Raw genomic sequence first — 22094 nt, 5'->3', positions numbered from 1 at the left:
AGACAAAAAGGTTAAAGTCATAATCACTCTACCAGTGCTAAACTTTGTAAAAATTGTCATGAATACCCAAATAGCCTTTTCTCTGCATATCTTATTAAAGATACCTAAACATCTGTACAGAATTCTTTTTTTTTAATTGAAGTGTGGTTGACACACGATGTTACATTAGTTTCAGGCGTACAACATAGGGTTTTGACAAGTTCATATGTTTGCTATGCTCAGCACGACTGTAGCTCCCATCTGTCCCCATACAACACTATGACATTACCATCGACCATATTCCCAGTGCTGTACTTTTCATGCCCATGACTTACTTACTCCTTAACTGGAAGTCTGACCTCCCCCTCCCCCTCACCCATCTGGCCTATCACCCCACCCGCCTCCCCTCTGGCAACCATCCGTTTGTTCTCTGTATCTATGGGTCTGCTTCTGCTTTTTGTCTATTCATTTGTTTTGTTTTTATATTCCTACGGTATTTGTCTTTCTCGGCCTGACTTATTTCACATAGCATTATATACTCTCTAGCTCCATCCATGTTCTCACAAATGGCAAGATCTCATCCTTTTTTATGGCCGAGTAATATTCCATTGTATATAACCATTCGTACTGAATTCTTAACTGGAATTCTTTATCATAAAATGGTGTTGGGTTTTTTCATTTTCATTAGAAAATGAGAAAGTACTAAAGATTTTGCCCATTTTTGTTAAATTTGTTTCATTCCTTGATTACAACGAGCCAGGATTACCGATAAGCCTCTGTTGACAAGTTTAGTCCCTTACATTTACTGTGTATGTATGATGTGCGTACCTCCCTCCCCACAACTTTTTTCATGCTTGACACACCGTAGGCGCTCCGGAAATACTGCTGAGTGAATACAGACCGCTCACTCCACCCAGAAGTGTGTTCTCTTCTCCAGGCCTTCATTTGCCAGTGGAGATATTCTGTTGCTCAAATGCCACCTTCCTCCATGAAACCGTCCTACATTAAATGAGATAGAGTTTCTTGTTCAATTATATAAGTCACACATTCTTACAAAAATACAAAATATAGGAAAAAAAACCCTCCTTTTACTGTCTCTTCATTGCTTTCCCCCTCTAATGTGTATCAATTTGCTGTGTTTTCATACAGATAACATATTTTAAGTGACTGTGTCTGGCACATGCTCAACCAATAGTTTATCCCACTCCCTAATATATAATCATTACTGTGTGTTGTCTTTACAATCACTGCCATCGATTGTCTTTACAAACAGTTCTGTGAGGTGGACATTGTTACCCCCCTTTAAAGGTGAAGAAACTGGAGTTTGTATCTAGAGGGGCTCAGTGGTAAGATAAAACAGAAATCAGCTTCAGCTTTGAATCCTCTTACTGCATCTGGTCCTTGTCTGTTTCCTCCCTGTGGACTTGAACCACATTTTGTTCTGTTTTCTGGGTACCAGGAGAGTCTCCCTTAATTTGCAGATTGCTACCCCAGTGCACAGATCCTCCCACACACTGAGGCTCCATGAATATTTACAGAAAGAAAGAAAAAGACTGATGAAACCCAGGGTCCCTGAGATGTCCCACGACAGTGGTGTGACATGATGTGTTCTTGCTGCTACAGCAGGCATGGGGCTGGAGCTCAGACTGAGCAGACCCCGCTAGGAATGGTGAACCAAGGGTGTGATGGCGCCGTCGAAGGGAAGCCCCATCTCCATTTGGGGAGTGTGCGTTGTTGTCATTTGGTTGGTTGGTTTTTGTTTTCTTAATCACTGGCTTTGTGTAGATGATAATCCATTTTAAGCGGTTTCGTAATACAGTAGGTGGTGGTATCATTAGCCGGGTACGTAGGAAAAGGAAAACACAGGAATGAGTGAATTGGAGGGAGGCAAGGGTCCATAGAATCTTCACCCAAACGAGAGGCGCTTATCAGAAATCACAAATCTTGGGACAGAAAGAAAAACTGGAGAGCCGTTTATGTTCATGGGAATATTTTGGGTACATAAATGAATATATCTTTCTGGCCCTAATTCTCTGATCCTGGAAGCTGGGTGGACCCTCGTTTGGCCAAAGATACATAGAGTTCTAGCCCCTGCCCGACAGCCTTCTTGGCCCCAGAAAGCAGCGTCTTTGATTAGTCCAGTCAGGAATATTCTCTCCGGCTGGGGTAGGTGGAATTCCCAGCCATGGCTGCGCCCTCAGGTGCTCCCCCAAAACCATAGCATGAGCTTTCACAGAGGTCTGATGCTTTTGGTTTGTAACTGTGCCAGTGTGGGCTTGTGAAGAGGGGAAACCTATTCTACACCTCATCCCGGTTGCTTCCTTACAGGTCTGGCTGGTTTTGCTCGCCTCTGTCCGGGAGATCAATATGAAGTAAGTAACCTGTTGGTCTGCCGGTTAGAATCGAGGATTTGAGGGGCAGGAGTCAGGTGGCCATTATTTTGCTTTTAAATTGCCTTCCCCCCCCTTTTACGTTTGTTGATTTTGAAAAAAAAAATTAAGCCAATGAGAAAGTTTGGAGATGGAGAACCCCACATACTCTTCATCCAGACACCAATTTTTAACATTACGCCACATTGGCTTTATTATTACTGCTATGATTGTTGTTATTGTGCTGAACCATTTTAGACTAATGCACAGACATCGGGACCTTTTGCCCCTACATGATTTTCCTAAAAGCAGAAGGACATGCTCTCCCATCTGCATTGTGCAGTTCTCAACGCAGCTAACTTAACATTGGCCCTTTAGCTACCCTTACTTGTTATATGATCCATACTGATCTTTTCCCTAGTGTTCCACCGTTGTACTTGATAGCAGTCTTTTCTCCTGATGCAAGAGCTAATCCAGGATCATGAGTGCTCATAAAGAACACTAGTGTCTAGACCTTTCTTTATAAAGATATACTCCATAAAGTAAAAAAGCCTTTTATCTTTCCCCCTTCAAAAGGGAACTTCCCTTAATTATTTTATCTAACTGGCTCCTCCAAAACCCTCTATGATCGTTCCTCTTGGGGAGGGCAGGGGGAGGAGCATCTTCCTGTCTGAGCAAGGAGAGCCGGAGACCCTCTCCCGGGACTATGTCGGATTTCAGAATCCTTGTCCAGCTCTGTCTTCCTCATCCAGGAGGAGGGGGTCTTACTTCTTGCTTCTGGCTGCTAAGTAGATTTTAGCTGATGGTTTCTCCTCCCTGTAAGGGAGCCGGGGAGTAGTTCTTGTAGCCTCGTGGGGGAAGGAACTGGTCCCCATGACCGCGGTGACACAGAAGGGCTCGGTGTGATGACCTTTTACACCAGAAGGCCCTCCACGCCCTCTTGGAGGGAAGCAGACCTTACTCCCCCTTGAAAGCCTCTTCCCCACTCCCCACCTGCTCCACCCCACCCCCACCCCCGGCCCCAGGAAATGTGGAAGAACACACCAGAAGGGTGGATGGAGGCGGATGGAGAAGGGGAGGAGAGGCAGCTGCTTTATTTCCCTGCCTTTTTATCTTGGTGTTGGAGCGGGGAAGGAACCTGAGGTGTGGTTCTTCTCCACAGATTTTCATGAAGTACGGCCGACAGAGGTGGAAACTGAAAGGCAAGATAGAAGCCAATGGCAAGCAGAGCTGGGATGGGGAGGAAGTGGTGTTCCTGCCCCTGATCGTTGGATTCATCTCCATCAAGGTTCAGTATCGTCTCCGCCGCTCCATGTCTTCCCACTGCACGGCTGGGTGGCCCGTGGGTGGGGACCTGTGTTCACGACTGCTTCCCGCTGCCCCCCACCCCCACCTCGCAGACTCCTTTCTACGCCCCGTGGTGAAGACCACTGCTCTCGTGTACAGGGGGCCGAGAAGAACACAGGGGAAGCGTGCCTGGCCTTTCTCCCGTGCTCCCCGTAAGGCTTCCCTCCCCCTCTCTCACCAGGTCACAGAACTCAAAGGGCTCGCCACACACCTCCTGGTCGGCAGCGTGACCTGCGAGACCAAAGAGCTCTTTGCTGCCCGACCTCAGGTGGTGGCCGTTGACATCAACGACCTCGGCACCATCAAACTGAGCCTGGAGATCACCTGGTAGTAAGTGGCCCTTTTCTGTTCCAAAATCTGTGCTGCAGGCTAGGGCTGTTCAGAGGGTGGCGCTTGGACCATCAGAGTCCCCAGGGGGCTCATCACAGAAGGAGACTCTCGGGTCCAACTGAGACCTGTGTCGGAACCTCTCAGGGCCCAAGGATCTGTCCTCTGGCTCACCAGATGATGCTCGTGCACTGTTGTCCCCATAAGTTGGAGAACCTCTGTCTTATCACTGTTCTCTCCTACTTCCTGTTTTAAAATATTTTATCCTGCTGCCTTCCCTCCCTGTCAACCTTTATATATATATTTAAAAAGATATAGGTCTTAATCAAGCTAATTTGGAAGGAAAATAACTGTGCAGTAGGAGATATTTCGCCCTTGGAAAGATCCCGATTCTCGCTATAGGGTTTTCATCGCCTCTCCCACTTCACCTCAAATACCGTACGCGGCCCTCGGAGACTTTTCAATATCCTTCACGCTCTCCTGCAATAGAACATTTCCAAAGGGCAAGAAGTACCTCTTGTCAGAGCAGTGAACTTAAAGGTGGTTTTCTGGGGGGCCTGGGTGGCTCAGTCTTTAAGCATCTGCCTTCGGCTCGGGTCATGATCCCAGGGTCCCCTTTCCAATATGGAGGGTGAGCCACAGAAGTAGCAGAGACCCTGCTTCTTGTCACTGAAACACTGTCCGTGCTTTTTGCCTGGCCTTCCCTCTTTGTAATTTGTAGTCATTGACCTATCGAACGCAAGATCATTTGTCTTGCTGGATGAACCGGATGGCATGATGATAAGTTGTCATGGTGGACAGACTGTCCTCCTCCCAGGCATGCAAGTCTCTGTGTCCATGGAAATGAGTGGCAGTCTACATTTGTTTTCTGTAGAACAGTAGTCTGTTACTTTCTTGTATTGTTAACCCGTCTGTCCCCGCAAAGCTCAAAGACTTTTTATAGACTTCAACATTGTGTGTTGCACAAGCATTAATATGTTTACATTTCTAATATGAACGGAGAAACAGATTTATCTAGTGTCTAGGTGTATAGATAAGTTGCACTTAAAGCTAGGATGCTAATCTGTGGTCCCTTGGGTGGGTCTGGGCTCCGTTTTCTGCTCCACTTTCTTTTATCTTGGTTTATTTTCTGCCAGCCCAACTCCCACTGGTTTGAGTTGACTTTAGTATGATGAGGTGTTTTCGCAGCCTGCAGTCGGGGGGTTGGAGGGGACTTTAACGACCGCGCATTCACGGGACCTGTTGTGTTGCAGCCCGTTTGATGTGGAGGACGTGACTGCGTCCTCAGGCGCTGGGAACAAGGCGGCAGCCCTCCAGAGGAGAATGTCCATGTACAGCCAGGGTACCCCGGAGACTCCCACTTTGAAGGATCACTCCTTCTTCGTAAGTTCACTGGGATTTCTGGAGGAGACATGTCAAACTCGCGGTAGGCCTTACACCCAGCATGTGAAACCCTTGACGTCCGGTATTAGGGGTTCTCAATAATTCCTGACCATGCTAATCCCAGAGCTCCCTCCAATCAAGGAGTGACTAAGAAAAGCACATTCCAAGAGGCAGTAACAGCAGTAAACCTCCTGTCTTCCCTCTCCCCTCGGCCCCCTGACTGCTTTGATAACATGCAGACTTTTCTGGAGATTCTCTGAGGTCAGCCTCTTAGAGGAACGGACGTAAATAACGGCGTCTTTGTTGTAATCAGAAATGCTTGTTAAACGCTAACGAAACATGGTGACTGGGGCTTTCCGCTAACTCCGCCATCTTGCTTTGACTTCTGAAGAGGTGGTGGCGGCCTTCAGCAGCCAAGCCGCGGCGGCTGTCTGTCTTGAGTGCCTTGCAGGACACTTTCTTTGCCAAGCTATCCCGCAGCTGCTCTTTCAGTGACCTGCCCTCCCTCAGGCTGAGACCCAAGGCTGAGCTAGAGTTTTCCGTGAGTGTGGGTGGCCTGGCCGCGGTGCAGTGCTTGCCTCGGGGGGTGGGGGGCTCGGGGCTCATTTGCTTCATTCGGCGTGTCTCTTCTCTCCTCCATGTCGCTCACGGGGCAGTGGTCACAGCTGTCCCATCCCTGGGGCGGGCAGGGTGCTCCTGCATGCGCCCTCGTCACAGCCACCGCTTGTCCCTCTCCCCCCTGCGCCCTGCTTTTGTGCCGTGATTTCTCGCCGCAGTGGCCAAGATATCCATGGTAACAAGATCGTCGTTCTTGAAAAATACAAGTACACTCGCGGTCAAAGAAGGTGTTCGCTCCCAAGTTAGGCGAGTTTATCACGAGGACAGTCTTCACGCGTGGTTTTAGCCTTCAAAACCTGGGGTTCGAGGGAGTCAGAAGGCTTCCGGCCAGTTTTCCTAGAGCTATTTCTATTTAAAGAGGTTCTTAGCCTGAGTTTACGGTAGTGTCTGTTAGTTTTATACCATGTTAGTAAACGGAGCTCTTTCGTTGGTAGAGTCAGGAATGCAATAGGTGAGCTACGTTCTCTGTGTCACACATTCTGTCACAAGAGAATACACACACGTACATACAGACATGGAAGAGCCTGCTCTTTGCAGCCGTATAAAAGTTACCTTTGGGGGAAAAAAAAGAGTAATCTTTGAATGTGCAGAAAGGAAAGGACTAAAAAGTCTTCTAGTTAATGATGCTAGTAATCACATCTAATTCAGTGAATTACAAAGCACAGGTGAGAAGGGCCAGGCTAACCTAGTGGAGTTTCCAAGGCAAGTAGGAAGGTTCTAGAAGGAAAATGTGCATGAACGCATGGACCCAAAAATGGATCTATAGCGGAAGCAGTTGTGTACGTAACTATGGATATAACTTGTGTATACACGCTCACATACTGTGAGTTGTGGAGGGATTTGGTAGGGGTTTTAATAACATAATTTAAATGAGAGCAAGATTAGAAAAAACTCGATGGCTTCCTATAGCCTTTTGGATAAAGGCAGATTCCTCAGAGCAGTTGCACCCATCCGGCCCTCAGGGCAGCTTGCCATGCCTGCCATGCCTGCCATTGCCTGTTCTTGGTCCTCTGCTCCAGCCCCCTGAACACCCACCACCCTCCAGCTCCACCACCCCCTTCGGGGGCTGCCCTCTGTCCACACACACTGTTCCTTCATGCTCCTTGCCTACACCTCCCCATTCCGTGGGGCTGAGCTCTGGGACTACCTGTTTCCCGGGCGGCAGCCTTCCCCGTGCCAGGATCCTGCCTCACGATGCCATGCCTCAGTTAGAACACACTTCCTCATAGTGTCATGTGTCTGTTCGTGGGCTCGTCCCCTTGGCATACCGTAAGTCCCCTCAACTCAGTCTAACTCCATGCTGTCCACTTACGTAGGTGCAAATCGGCTTTAGGAGCATGAGCCCCAAGAGAAATCTGCTTTAGGAGCATGGGGCCTCCCACCATCCCAAGCTGCCAGGGGGATGTGCTTTGAAGATGAGATGAGATGGGGCAGGACCCCCTGGAGGGCCTAAGGTTCTGGGAGATGCCTAAGGGACCCCCGTTCCTACCAGAAGTTCCCCCTTTCTCTCTCCTCGAGGCGGAAGGTGTGGGGTGCAGACAGAGGACAGAGGACACTGAATTAAACAATCACTGGAGCCGTTGGGGCCCCACCTGTTCCTCAGCAGCTGCTGAGAAGGTTCCAGAATTCCTTCCACCCTCAGCCCCGCCCCTCAGGACTCTGAGCAGCACACTTCAGGGATCATTATTGGAAGAAAACATTCTTTAGAGGCGATCCTGAGCCTGCAGATGTTACTCGAGTGCCCCGGGGACCCATCCTTTTACTCATCCCGTGGTTAAAATGAATCGCCCTCCAACCAGATGAGAATGGAAAGTTTGGGTTGAGCTAACTGCACATGTTAGGATCTGGGGGCCCCCAATCCAGCAGTGGGGGGACCAGGAACACTGCTGGGGAGGATGGGGAGCTTTTGTCTTTCTGTCTGCTCCCATTTCACTTCCGGGAACATTTTTGTTTCCTGGGCTTATTCCCAGCACTATTGTGATCATTCCTTGCTGCCCATAGAATTCAAGTGGGCGTGAGCTTGGTATTTACCATTTACTTAAAAGATCAAATCCAGAACCCAAGAGAAATCAGAACTCCATTTCGAAGGAGCTGATCTCCAATCACTAGAAAACTTTTTCTACGGAGCAGCATTTGGGAAGTGAGAGACCACACAGACCGCAGCACAGGGAGGGATGACTTGGAAATCATTTCAATGCCTGCATAAACAAATGATCTTGATTACCTGGATATTTGTAACCTCTCTCCCTTCTGAGTTCTGCTTCATGAATCACAGCGTACCTGACCCAGTCCAGGTCAGCCTGACAAGAGGACGTGGTGTTTCTAGATGCCCCGAGAGTTCTGGCTTTGCAATCCTGAAAAAGAACCAAAAAATCTTTTTCTCCCATTTTTATGGAGGCTTTGCAAGTATATTTCTGGCCTTCAGTTATTTGTGGTATGGTTACTAAATTAATAGAACATTTTCAAGGACTTGGGATTTGTGGGTAGAGATTCTTTTAAAATAATTTATGAGAACTGAAGCAGAACAAAGCATCACATCTTTTGAGTGAACTAGCATGAGTGTTGGAAAGTCTTTTGAGACAAATGCCAAAAAAAAAAAAAAATGTGGTAGTGTTATTCATAGCCATGGCTGCCAAATACTGCGAGATCCTGGATTTTAGGAAACAGGCTCTGTTCCCTCCCTGCCCCCTATCTTTCCTTTTGAAAAATGTCAAACCCAAGAATAGAATAATGAACTTTGACCTAGAAATGGTTTGTAAAGGCTTGTTTTCTTTTGCCACACTTGCAACCACACACACACACGTGCGCGCACAGAATCAACTAACATGTTAATGTTATGAAAGTGCTGGTTGTGTATTTTCATTGCCTGGCATTTTGTCTGGAAATAAATCACACCGAGCACATCACTGGTATTTAAAATAATAACGAGACGCCTTTTATCCACAGACTAATCTACCTGATGACGTCTTTGTCCACGGGAAGGCAGCTGAGGAGAAAACACCCCTGTCTCTCAGCTTCAGCGACCTGCCCAACGGGGACTGTGCCCTCACCCCCCACCCCGCCGGCTCTCCGTCCACCACGGGCTCAGCGAATCCAGAAATTACCATCACCCCCTCAGAGCTCAACCACAGCAACCTGGCCTCCCGGAACGAGGGCACGGAGGACTCCGGCTCAGCATCTTCCAGAAACTCCTCCAGAGGAGGCCCAGAGCCAGAGCCACAGGTGAAGGAGGACACAGACGGGCGCCGGACCCCCGAGGCAGGCCGAGCATCTGCAGGGGCCAGCCCAGAGCACCTGTTCCTGGAGAAGAATGTGGCGGAGGTGCTCCTGCGGGAGTCTGATGAGGCCTCCGAGCTCAAGCCCGTGGAACTGGACACGTTCGAAGGAAACCTCACGAAGCAGCTGGTCAAGAGGCTCACTTCGACCGAGGTGCCGGTGGCCACGGAGAGGCTGCTCTTTGAGGGCTCTGTCAGTGGAGAGTCTGAAGGCTGTAGATCCTTCCTTGATGGAAGCTTAGAGGATGCATTCAGTGGGCTTTTCCTTGCATTAGAGCCACATAAAGAGCAGTACAAAGAGTTTCAGGATCTGAACCAAGAAGTCATGCGTTTGGATGATATCCTAAAAGTAAGTACCATTTTAGGGAAATTGGATTAGGTTTGGAGAGAGGTGTCTGAAGCCAACATCCTCTTGAAAGTTGTGTATCTTTGTGTTTTCTCCTGTTTCATCACAGAACCGGTAATTGTCATTTGAATGGCACTGAGTTTTAAACACCAGGAGCACATGTTCATTTTTATTTCCCTGACAGCAGATCAGCTTCACTAAGATGATTAGGAGTTAAAGCACCAGCTCTGAGGAATGTCTGAGCTCCTCCAGCCCCAGAGTTAGTCACTGCAATCCCAAATGGGAAAGGGAGGCATTTTGAGGATCATAATCTCATTGAGATGCTACTGGATAGAGTCCCTTCCTGACTGAAGTCAAGAGTGACGCGACCCTGATGGAGCCACAGGCCCATCTCCCCACCTGGCCTCCCCCTGCAGCCCCCCCCCCTTCTCTGGTCTGGTCCCGACCAGTGAGTCAGAACCTGCGATTACTCATGCACAGATCACCATCTCCTGTGCTCCAGAAGTCAGGGACCCCCAACACCACCAGAGCTATCCCTCTCAACCCTGCTCCTGGTCAGACAGCTCAGGGTGGACCGGGTGGGAGGGGAGAGCAAGAGGGATGATTTCCTCTCAGGCAGGGGAGGACCTAAGAACGAGGTTATGGTTGCTACACCAGAGCATATATGTTGCCGCGGGGCATATGGATTAAACTTTTTAAAACACTGCGCAGGAAGACAGAACCTGAATTTTGTCCCGAATCCCACTGCCACCTCTTGTGTTCTTGGCTTTGCGACTCTGGTATTGCTATACAGAAGAGAAATTGGATCCTTTTCCATGAAAGAGCTGTTCTTTGGTGACCTTTCCTACCAAATGGGCTTGAAAATAAGGTGCCAGGGGCAAGCTGAGGTTCAGCCCACAGAAGCCTGTCTCATCCCCTTATATGACTGTTCATAAAACCTGGTCTTCTTAGTGGCACATGGAAACACATTTCCAAGGCTTTGCTGACTGCCTCACCCTTCTCGGTGGTGCTCACCTACCTCCGGGGGGATTGGTCCCCAGGCAGATGAGACTTCCTGCCCCAACTCTCCAGGTCCTCCAGTGCTCATGACAGACTAATTCAGCTGCTAGTACACCCTCTGAGAAGCAGGCCAGGGCTCTCTGAATCTGCTTTCTGGAAAACACTTCTCAGAAGCCCCTGCTCAGGACTCCTGCATGGAGGCTGCTTGTCTAATTCTCCAGTGAAAACATCTTCTACTCCCTCCATAAACTGCTGTGGGCAGAGTTGACCAGCTTTGCTTCGTGCGCGAAAGGTGTGAAATTTAAAGACACAACTGACCCCCACCTACAGCAAACGCCTTAGAGAAAGCGAGTGGGGAGAGCAGCTCCCATTTCTAGGCATCTAGATGGCTGATAAGTAGCTGGATCCACCAGCGAACACTGAGCAAGCCATCTGTGAGTCTTATAAAAACCTGGTGGTCACAGATTTCTTTCCAGAGTATTATTTCAATCTGCTGTTCTTCCAACACAATCCTGCCCCTAAAATCCTTAAGTGTCCATCCCTTTGTTATGATAGATATTTAAACACATCCATCCTGTGTGAGGTCAAGTTCAGCAGTTAGCTAGTTAAGAAAGGACTGGGTTGTGTCTGGACTGGCTCCTTCTCGCTCTCTGTGATTGAAAACAGCATTCGAGTGTAGGTCTGGGGCAAGTGGCTGTGGATCCAGCCGGAATTAAAGCATCTGCTAGACAAAGCTTTCTCTTTTTCCCCCCTTCACATTCCTAGGATGCTAAGCCTCTTGAGGATCAGAAACTAAATGATGCTGCCTCTGGGACGGAGATCACTGAGGGTGAATGAAACAACTCTGATTTAAGAGACCAAAAGACGGTTTCCCCTGTGCTTTTGTGCCATCTTGAGTCTCAGAGACAGATCCCTGCCAGGCGCTGCCTGTCTTATGTTACGAAGTGAGCAAGGAGGGCCACCTAACTGGATGGAGGACCTTTGGTTCTTCTGCCTTGCAGGACTGGTCCCGTTCAATGCACCCCAGCGTCCGTCCTCTTGAACACTCGGAAGGACGTGTTTCCATCCCTGTGCCCGTGGCAGCTGACGTTGTTCTGTTTGTCATGCTTCTGTCTGTGTTCGGCAGACCCCAGAATGGGTGTGTTCACATAATCCCAGGGCCCAGTCAGGGAAGCGGTAGAACTTGTTCCTGCAGAGGCAAAGCCATAGAGGTCGCAGGGCTCCTTCCTGCGGCGCCCATGCCCTTCCTTTTCTCCTTGATGCACAGAGCCAATTATACACCATGAATGTAAAATTAATATTGAAGTCTACTTACATAGGGAGTATGAGTTGGGTGAGTGGGAGTTGTTTTCTCTTTCTGGGGTTGGTTTTGTTAATCCTTTAGAACAGGTTCCTTGGGCAGCCAGCTTCTGTCTCAGGACAGTGCAAACATGACCACATAACCTTACAGATTGGTTAGCATTTGGCATTGACCCCATGACTCTTTAGATTTGTCTGCTGGTTGTATTTTCTTTGGGGTTGAGCACTAGGCAGAGGGAGGGCTCGAGCAGTTCTGTTTCCCAGGGTTTTCTGGGCTGTCATATTCCCTCAACTTTTCATTATAAAACTTTCAGGCAGAAGTAGAGAGAATCCTATAATGCCTCCCGATGTGCCCATCCCCCCACCCCCGGCTTCCACGATGTCGACTCATGGCCAGTCTTGTTTTGTCTGTTCTTCTCCCTGCTTCTTTCCCTCCAGATGATTTTGGAACAAACCCCAGATATTGTGTCATTCTATCCATCATTGTACTTTTTTTTTAATATGAAGATTTTAAATGCTTTTTTTTTTTTTAACGCCAAGCTCAATAAAAAAATAAAAGCTTGAAAAAAACCCAAAAAGTGTCACATCTCAAGTTGAATGTTGTGTGTCGCGTTTTCCGCTTCTGGATGTGTTGATCTTCTCCCTGATGCCTTCTGCCTTTGCAGTGCAAGCCAGCCGGAAGCCGCAGCAGGTCTTCCAGTTTAAGTCTTACAGTTGAAAGTGCTTTAGAAAGCTTTGATTTCCTGAACACCTCTGACTTTGACGAGGAGGAGGAGGATGGTGATGAGGTTTGTAATGTTGGTGGAGGCGCGGACTCCGTATTTTCAGACAATGAGACCGAGAAAAATAGGTAAGTATAAAGTTAGTGTGTGCTTATACCTCTAAGATGTGTACAGTGGTTTTTTTGTCACTATCGGTTGGCACCTGGGCACCTCTCTGGGAGGAGAACTCCCCACAGGACTGGCCATTGCCTTTCAGTTCCCCTTTATTGTTGAAGACAATTTTTAAATATCATTCACCTCTTTTGTGCAGTTCAAAGAAAAATGAATTGCTTTTCTTCCTCATAAATGAAGGGGACATGTTTGTATGAGTGTGTGTGTGTGTGTGTGTGTGTGTGTGTGTGTGTGCACCTACATCTTGGAGGGTTCGGGGTCTACAACCTGACCCCAATGTAATTAATTCTAAATTAACTAAATATGCTATGTTTCCGGAGAACTCTTACTGGATGATCCGTTGTACTTGGTTCTCAAATCTCTTCATTTTGTTATGCTCTGCTTTTTCCACTCCTTTAGCTCTTGCCCCCTTTGGCAAAGTAGTTGTAGGTCAAGCTCATCCGTGCACATATCCAAGCCAGGTTCAGCCCGGGCCAACTATTTCCCTTAGAACGAGCGATGCCCGACTGATCACTGAGAACTGATTGCTTTGTTCTCCAGTCTGCCAGGTGGAGAATGTGTCTTCTCTGGGGCGGGCAGGGGTGAGGCAGCAGGAAGGGACAATGAAGGTGAAATACCATCACCTTCTCCATCAGGCTTTCTTGGACAGCCAGAACTTGTGTTTGGAGCTAGAGTCTGGGGTCTATTTTGTGACTTCAGCTAAAGCAAAACAAGCACAGTTGAGCATACTCACTTTCATTAACTGTTGGGGTGAGACCCACACATACTTTCCCAAAGGAAAGGGTAGATCTCCACCCTCTTTACCTTTCACATGTTATGCAAACAAGTTTTCAAGTCACGGGGAGCTCCAGTTGTCCAATCTTCACCAACCTCTCTTTGTGTGGGTGATGTTCCGGTAACATTTTTGAGGGCTTTCTCGTCCCTAGAGGGCTCATTCTTCCAAAATCAGGAAACGAAAACATGAGAAACAGAATTTATCCATTGAGGGCACCTGGGTGGCTCAGTCGGTTAAGCGACTGCCTTCGGCTCAGGTCATGATCCTGGAGTCCCAGGATCGAGTCCCGCATCGGGCTCCCTGCTCGGCAGAGAGTCTGCTTCTCCCTCTGACCCTACCCCCTCTCATGAGCTCTCTCTCTCATTCTTTCTCTCAAATAAATAAATAAAATCTTAAAAAAAAAAAAAAGAATTTATCCATTGAGCAAGCTGAGGGCATGGCAAACAAAATGCATTCAATGAATGGAAGGTTGACGTTATGCTCCTACATTCTGTGCTGAGATTTTTCTAACCTGATCGAACTTGTGAAATGCTTCTAAACCAAAAATCCGTCTACTCCTTAGCTTAAGCTGTTACATGATATGTCAAAGTCAGACATCGGTCTAAACCCTTACTCTTGTTGCCGTCAGAAACATCTTCACAACAAAAACATCATGGGTTTTGTACATTTTATAGACCGTTGATATTAAATTGTCTAAAATGATCAATTTTATGTCATCGGCGGGATTAGGGGAGATTGTAGAAATTGTGTGTGTGTTTTTAAATATGTGTTGATGGCCGGGACAGAGAGTGCTTTCCCCTTGGAGGCAACTGGGAATTGGAGTAAGGCATTCAAGGCGTCTAAGCTTGAGTGCACGATCTTTGTAAATCACAGGGGCTGGGGGCATGAGCCCAGAAGCCACCAGCTGCCTGGCTGCTGCCCGGCCGTGTAACAGGACACAGGGGTGACTATCTCTGCCAGTCAGCCCTCCCTTGTGTGAAATGAGACTACTCCCTCTTTCCCACACAGATTAATTTTCAGAACAAAATTGGATAATAGAGGCAACAGATTTATTTGTAAATGTAAGTGCCCATCGTGATACAGTTTGAGACAGCTCCACGGTGAGGTTGAAACTGGGCAGGAGAGGCAGAACCAAGCGCCGCCTGGAAGGATTCAAATGCCCCCTCTTAGCCTTTGTCTGAGGCAGAACATCATGTCTCCTGTTGGCAGCTTTCCTTTTTTCCTTTTCTTCAAGTAGCAATTGATCTGAGGCCAAGAAAACGCCTTGACGTTGCTTCTTAATGGTATTGCTGTTGGGGCAACCACAAATACAGAGGACGGCTTAATCCCAGAAAATTTGGCAAAGCACCCCCATCCACAGAGCAAGAAAGTGTAACAAGTGCAAAATGAGAGCCTGTCTCAAAGACTCCTTGGTGTGCCAGCTTTACAAATGGCTCATTGTGCTTGGGCAGCAAACAGAGAACTCTGGAAGCAATCTGTTTGCGTGCTCTTTTAACAAGGCAAATTGGTGACCAGGCTGAATCGAGAAGTAGCTTTTGAAAGGTATCTCGGTTTTTCAAGGCAGGCTTAGTGGAAGCCTCCTTTTCGGTGGGCACCACCGGGGGGCTTTCCCTGATTTTGTTGCGGTGACCTGGGGTTTCCATGATGAGAGAAACTAACGTCTTGCCCCCCTTCCTGGTTCAGCACTTACAGATCAGTACACCCCGAAGCCAGGGGGCACCTCAGCGAAGCGCTGACGGAAGACACGGGAGTCGGGACTAGTGTGGCCGGAAGCCCCCTGCCGCTGACCACAGGAAATGAAAGCCTGGACATCACCATTGTCAGGCACCTTCAGTACTGCACCCAGCTCGTTCAGGTAGGGTCGATGACTGTGTCGGCTTTAGAGCCCAGGGTGTGGATGCACCAAGCCGGTGGGCTTCCTTTTTCAGTTATGCCTGAGAAAGGAAAATTCAGGAAAAAGAGAACAGTCCTGCTTTGAGTTGGGCCAACTCCAACATTCTCGTGGGCATCACCATCCTCCCTGGACCCCGGGGGTTTTCTATCTTAAAACCTAGCTCTCCACACTTTATTCTTTTTTTCAGATTTTATTTATTTGAGAGAGGGGGGGAGAGAGAGCACAGCAGGGGGAGCAGCAGAGGCAGAGGGAGAAGCAGGCTCCCCGCGGAGCAGGGAGCCCGACGCGGGGCTCGATCCCAGGACCCCGGGACCATGACCTGAGCCGAAGGCAGATGCTTAACCAACTGAGCCACCCAGGTGCCCCCTAGCTCTCCACACTTTAAAAGGTCATAGGTTAGCCCTTGATCTCAAATCATTTGATAAAAGAGAAATATGACTAAGGAAAAAAAATTGTATTGTGCCATCTGCAAATGAATGGACTTTGAAAGCAGGAGTTACTGAGCGTCTGTTAATGTGCAGTTGTCCCCTGACTTAGCTTTCTACCACCTGGACGGCTAAAGGCAAAATGCTGCAGGATATAACCTGGGCTTTCCAGATATCGAATAAATACCTATCAGCGATGAGAATGAATACTTTCATAGGCCATTATCATCACCAGTTATCTCTCATCCTGGGACACCCTGGGGCTTATTTTTCTTTTCATTTCAGGTGGTTTACCGGTTAAGATTTTGCAACAGTGAAGCAAGTATTTCGAAATTCTTTTGTTGCAGGAAGTGCTTTAGCTTCTTGAACAAAACATTTTCCCTGAGCATCTACTTCAATGCTTCCTCCTTGCCTGGTTGCCTGTCTGCTCCAGCCTACTTGCCTGTGTGGGGAACAGGATAAGAATGGGAAAGCAAACGTATCGGTCTTCAGGGGGATTGACCAGGCGGGAAGGGTGTCAAAGAGGGAGGAATCATGCTCCTGAGAGCATGGGACCCACTGGAAGACAAGAGGCAGGGTAAGGAGGAAGGGGTCGTGGAGAGGCCAGAAGTGGGTTAATGTGCTTCTTCCATAACACACTTGTGATGAGATGTAGAATATGCTTCTCCTCCATGAATAAAGAACCACCAAGTCACCTCAGACGCTGTGGGAAACTGGTGGGCAATTAGGACTCTTGCACTAAGTTGGCCAACATCCCAGTTGATCTCTTCTGTTGACTGTCAAATTTGTAAGCCATTTACTGACAATCTGGCAGGAGGTGCAATTTTTTTTTTTTTCAGACCAAAATGGGCAAGGATTGTGGTTTACTTAATAGCTATTCTCTATTCCCCAGCTACTAGAATGAGACCGTTTTCACAGTTCTTTGTCCTTGCTGAGCCTGATTCTGGGCTGACCCAGCGACCCGTTTGCCTTTTAGAGGGAAAGTCATTATTTTGTGAAACGTAAGAGAATTCTCTTCCATCGAGGAATGGATGTTTTCTCTCAAAGACGAATTGGCAAGCGATACTCAGTGCCATGTTCTTGTCTGTACTCAGGCCATGGTTATAACAAGTCAGCTCCTCTGTGGGGAAAATCAGTGCCAGAAAAACAAAAGAGGTAGATAGAAAGAGGTGGAATGAAGGAGTAAGATTAGAAACTTAATTTCTAACTCACATCCCCTGCTGAATCGGTGAGTTAATGTCTTCATTTGGTATATAATTGCAAAGAGATAAAAATGGGCGTTCCGTAAGAATCATAATGGCTATAATTATCCCCCAAATCAGTTCATTTCTACTGTATTTACTTACATGAAAGGCATCAGTACATAATTGCTACGCTAGACTTTTGAATTTGAAAATCCTATTTGTGTGGTCTGGAGGATTTAGTGCAGGAAGATGGTACAGGCTGCACCCTGCACCCATGCCTACCACGCGGTGGGGGCAGGTCTCTGAGGGACAAAGAAAGGTCGGGAACGTGCAGGCAGCAACTGACTCCTGTCCTCATGCCCTTGACTCTTATGACTTGCACACAGGTGGAATCACTTGCTGTGTATGTGGCCTTGGGCACATTTCTTGACCTCTCTGGCCTCAGTTTCCTCAGCAGTAAAATGGAACACCAAGGGGCACCTGGGTGGCTCCATCTGACTCTTGGTTTCGGCTCAGGTCGTGACCCCAGAATCATGAGATCGAGCCCTCTCAGCTCTGAGTCTGCTTGGGATATTCTCTCTCCTCTTCCCTCTGCTCCTCTCCCTGCTCGGGCACTCTCTAAATAAATTAGTAAGTAAGTACATAAATTAAAAAAAAAAAAAATCTTTGAAATGGACTATCAATAGTACCCACCTCCCAGGGTGGCTGTGAGAAAGAGCATGAGCTATTACATGGGCTCAGACCAGTGCCTGGTACATAAAAAGCACTCACTAATTAGAACGAGATAGTCTTGATTATAATCATGATTTTATGATTATGATTATAATCATAATTTTCAGCTTGAAAACAAGGAACGAAATCCACGCTGTGAAAAATAACTACTTGTAAGATAAATCTTTTTTTCTGTTAGCACACAGATAAGCAGCCTAAATATGCCTTCTGGGTCTCAAAGAGGATTTACAGAGTTGCAATACATAAAAGCAAAGGCAATGTTATAATAACCTTGCAGCTCTGTTATTGAGAATGTTCCAGAATCTATATGGGCGCGGAAAAAACGTTTAAAGCAACCAAAACATGGGTGTGATTTCATCAGATGTTGTCATCGGCGTGGAATGAGGAATGTTCTCAAACTGGAATCCAACCCCCAAATGGGTTGAGTTAGCCTCACCGCCGAGTTAGGAAGGAGGAAGTTGGGCCAGGAAACCCCCGTCGACAACAACCTAACTGACTCACTGGTTCTGTTTGTCTCCTCAGCAAATTGTTTTCTCAAGCAAAACCCCATTCGTGGCGAGCAATCTCTTAGAGAAGCTTTCTAGGCAAATCCAGGTGGTGGAGAAACTGTCAGCGGTCAGCGATGAGAACATAGGGAACATGAGTTCCGTCATTGAAGGTAAGCAGCTGCGTGTCACCGCCATCCACGCAGACGGCGGCCACTGGCCCGCACTCCTTGGCCACATTCATCCGTGCTTCGTCAGGACGGCAGGAGCCCACGCTCGGGCCCCAAAGTAGAGGAATGGCCGCACACTGGTGTGGCCTCATTAACACTGCTGCGTCCAACCAGCAGACACTGTGTTTTCTAGACGGCCCTCCAGCCCCGGGAGTCAGACACTGGAACCTAAACAGAACCAGCGTCCGGCTCCTGGGCAGTTTCTCACACTTTCTCCACCAGCTGTTCCATGAGGGACGGGTGACCGGGGGGGTGCTTGGGCCGCGGAGCTCCCGTGGCAGCTGTCGGGCAGGTGCAGGGTGCGCCCCGACTCTCCTTGGAGAAGGGAGACGTGTGTGGAGTCACAGGCATTCAGGAAAGCCCCTGGTTCAAAGAGTTTTAGGTGAGAGCTTGACCCGGGGAAGATGCCTTGGAATGTGTGTGGTCTGGCTACAGAGCTCTTTTGCAGACAGGAGTTGTTGTCTTTGTTCACGTCAAAGAGCCTGTGGGGGTCGTGGGGCACCAGGGTCTTCCAGGTGAGGTCTGCTGAAGCCTCCAACAGAAGTCCCTGTAGGTTCTCCTCGTACATTTGTGCCCCCTCTTCGGCTCCTCCTGGGAGAGGGGGACCTTGGCACGTGGCTGAGAGGCAGGAAAAGGGACCGGACACTCAGGGTGCGAGTGACTCGTGTCGTCCCCGCTCCCAGGCGCCTCCCCATGATCACGAGCACACACAGGGGAAACGCCGACCCTGTGCGGCCTGGCACGATGCTCTTCATGAGCTCAGCCCGGGAGTCCCCCGGGCAGCGTGTCAGACTCCTCGAGCCGCCTCCCGCTCTGTGTCGTCCCCCGCAGAAAAACCACCTGAGGTGTCCTTCTCTGAGCCTCTACGATGTTCTGCTGTCGAGTTACCGGACAGGAGACGGTGAGAGCATCTTCCAAGAGTAGAGCTACTGTGTTTTTTCTCACTAAAAGCAAACGGCTTTGCTTTTGCTGCGTTTTCTTGGCTGCCCAGGCTAGAGGAGCTCCTTGTCATAATAACGTCTTTGCCCTTTGGAAAATCTGCCACGTACAGAGGAATCTTGTAGTTCCGATTCAACACCACAATCTTTTGGGGACGCCCAGCTGGCTCGCCTGGCAGTCGGTGGAGCCTGCGACTCTGGATCTCGGGGTTGTGCGTTCAAGCCCCACACTGGGTGCAGAGCTTACTTAAAAAATAAGTAAATAAATAAATAAATAAATAAAAACTACAGTCTTAAAAAGAGAGAGAGAGAGAGAGAGAGGCCCTGGTGCCGGCCGTGCCCCCGCGCAGGTACATCTCTTCATCTGCTTCATTCAAAACATGCGTCATGGGGTGGGGGCTGCTCTTCTCTTCCAGCCATCCCAGAATTTCACAAAAAGCTGTCTTTGCTGTCCTTCTGGACCAAGTGCTGCAGCCCAGTCGCTGTCTACCACAGCTCGGCCGACCGAGTCATGAAGCAGCTAGAAGCCAGCTTTGCCAGAATCATCAACAGAGAATACCCAGGACTTGCAGACCCAGGTACGGGGCAGTGGTGGGGAGGAAGGCGTCTCTGCCGTTGACTTGCAGGTGAGCACCGGCGGGGTCCCTCCCCACTTCCCCTGGGACAGGTTGACTCTGCAGAGGAGGCATCATCTACTCAGTACCATCTAAGGACAGAAAGACTTGACCATGTTTTAATTCAGAATATCAGCAGTGACTTTTAAAAGCACCGTGTTTGTGTATGGCCGTTTAGGTGGCTGTAGACTTTTTTCATTAAAATGTCGCCAGAACAAGAGTGTCACGGGGGATAACCACTTGGGAAAAACTGGCATTTTCTCCTACAGCTAAATATACCCCTACCCTATGACCCAGCAACTCCACTCCCAAGTATATCAAGGGAGATACATGCTTATACTCACAAAAAAGGACACGCCTAAAAATGTTTCATAGCAGCTTTCTTCACAAAAGCCGAAAATCAGAAACAACTCAAATGCCCACCAACAAGAAAATGAATGTATTTTGTGTGTATGTATGTGTGTATATAGAATGTGTGTGTGTATACATATATATAGTATATATATGTGTATATTGTATTTATATCGTAACATATTCATATAGTAGGGTATTACACAGCAGTTTTTACAAAGAATAAATTACTGCTACAAGCAACAATTTAGATGACTCTCACAGATATTTTGTTGAGTAAAAGGAGCCAGATACAAAAAGCACATTCTAGATAATTCCATTTACGTGGTGCTCAAGAACAAGTGAAGCTAATTCATGTTGACAGAAGTCAGATTATTAGTAACCTACGGTGGGCAGGGGGCAGAAGCTCCCCTTACGGGGCACCGGCCGTGTTCTGTATCTTGACCAAATGGCGGTCACATAGGTGTGTGTACACAGACGCAAACTCACGCAGCCACACGCTGAGGATCGTCTCACCTGCCGGACTTCGCCCGGCCGTGTACCTCAGTAAAACACGAATGAATGGTCACATCTCCTCAAAGCTGCTTCCCCTCTTTCCCTTCCAAACAGTGTTCCAAACCCTGGTCTCCCAAATCCTGGACCGGGCTGAGCCTCTGCTCCCCTCCAGCCTCCCTTTGGAAGTCATCACTGTTTTCCAGTATTACAGTTACTTTACCAGCCACGGTGTGAGCGACCTCGAGAGTCACGTGAACCAGCTAGCCAAGCAAGGTGGGACACGTTCTTTGTCACACTGTGTGACTCCCTTTGGAGTCCGCTCCGGGCTTTTCAGTCGTAGTCTTTAGTGATGGGAACCTTTCCTTTTCCCCTAAGTCAACAGCTGGGATCAGATCTGCCTTTTCAATGACTTTTGGACCCTTAACATTAGCGAGCCTCTTGGCAATGAGGCGGGGATTTACAAAGAGCATCCCCATCACCCAGCAGGGGTGTAACATTGACGAGAAGCTGCTGAATGATTTACTGACGTAATTTCTTTCCTTCATTAGTGTATTGTGTTTGCCATTAGTGGGGTCAAGTCTACAGGCAGTACTGCGTTAGGTTGCCCTTTTTGGTGGTGCTTTCATGATAATAAGCAGAAGTGGGGTTCACAAGAAGGCAGATGCGGTGACATGTTGATAAGGAAGGGAGGGAAGATGGAAAACCAGATCTCCGGCTGGGAATCCAGGGAATGAGAAGCATGGGCACCAGCCTAGGAGTGTGGCATGAAGCTTATTGCAGTGATGTGGATGGAACTAGAAGGTATTCTGCTTTCTTTTTATTCGCTAGTTTCCTTGATTCAGACTCTGCAATCGCTGAGAGATGAGAAACTGCTCCAGGCCATGAGTGACCTTGCACCCAGCAGCCTCCCAGCCCAGCAGGAAGTACTCCGGACCCTGGCCCTGCTGCTCATGAGGAATGACAGCCAAGTGAGCCAGGCTGTGATGCTTTACCTGGCCGCAGCCTCCAGAAACGAGCATTTCAGGGAAAAGGTAAAGTCCCAAATTGTGGACATCAAGCCAGAAGCTTGTTTAATTTTCCGTCATTTACTATGAATATTTTGCCCTCTGTTTTTTATCAAAATAATTTTCTTCTGC

At 48.2% G+C, this 22094-nt stretch overlaps 1 protein-coding gene across 6 annotated transcripts in view; it reads left to right on the top strand.

The window, feature by feature from the left end:
- Window positions 1–22094, top strand: part of RIPOR2 (RHO family interacting cell polarization regulator 2) — a 223248-nt gene that overhangs the window by 190159 nt on the left and 10995 nt on the right. For 4 of the 6 annotated variants that reach the window (XM_025890885.2, XM_025890887.2, XM_025890886.2 and 1 more), the window contains exons 9-19: window positions 2308–2351; window positions 3511–3636; window positions 3877–4025; window positions 5276–5405; window positions 8970–9647; window positions 12608–12792; window positions 15294–15465; window positions 18368–18503; window positions 19915–20076; window positions 21073–21231; window positions 21787–21989. In XM_025890885.2, coding sequence (XP_025746670.1) covers window positions 2308–2351; window positions 3511–3636; window positions 3877–4025; window positions 5276–5405; window positions 8970–9647; window positions 12608–12792; window positions 15294–15465; window positions 18368–18503; window positions 19915–20076; window positions 21073–21231; window positions 21787–21989 — 2144 coding nt within the window. Of the gene's footprint in view, window positions 1–2307; window positions 2352–3510; window positions 3637–3876; window positions 4026–5275; window positions 5406–8969; window positions 9648–9753; window positions 10936–11408; window positions 12521–12607; window positions 12793–15293; window positions 15466–18367; window positions 18504–19914; window positions 20077–21072; window positions 21232–21786; window positions 21990–22094 lie in introns of those variants that run through there. The other 2 variants (XR_003211904.2, XM_025890888.2) reach the window with 2 other exon arrangements.

The sequence above is a fragment of the Callorhinus ursinus genome, unplaced genomic scaffold (assembly GCF_003265705.2).
Source record: "Callorhinus ursinus isolate GAN/ISIS: 27379988/994484 unplaced genomic scaffold, GSC_fseal_2.0 scaffold26, whole genome shotgun sequence".
In the NCBI taxonomy this organism is placed as follows: domain Eukaryota; kingdom Metazoa; phylum Chordata; class Mammalia; order Carnivora; family Otariidae; genus Callorhinus; species Callorhinus ursinus.
Note: the sequence above shows the minus strand (reverse complement) of the source record. Positions and strands in the feature narration are given on the sequence as shown.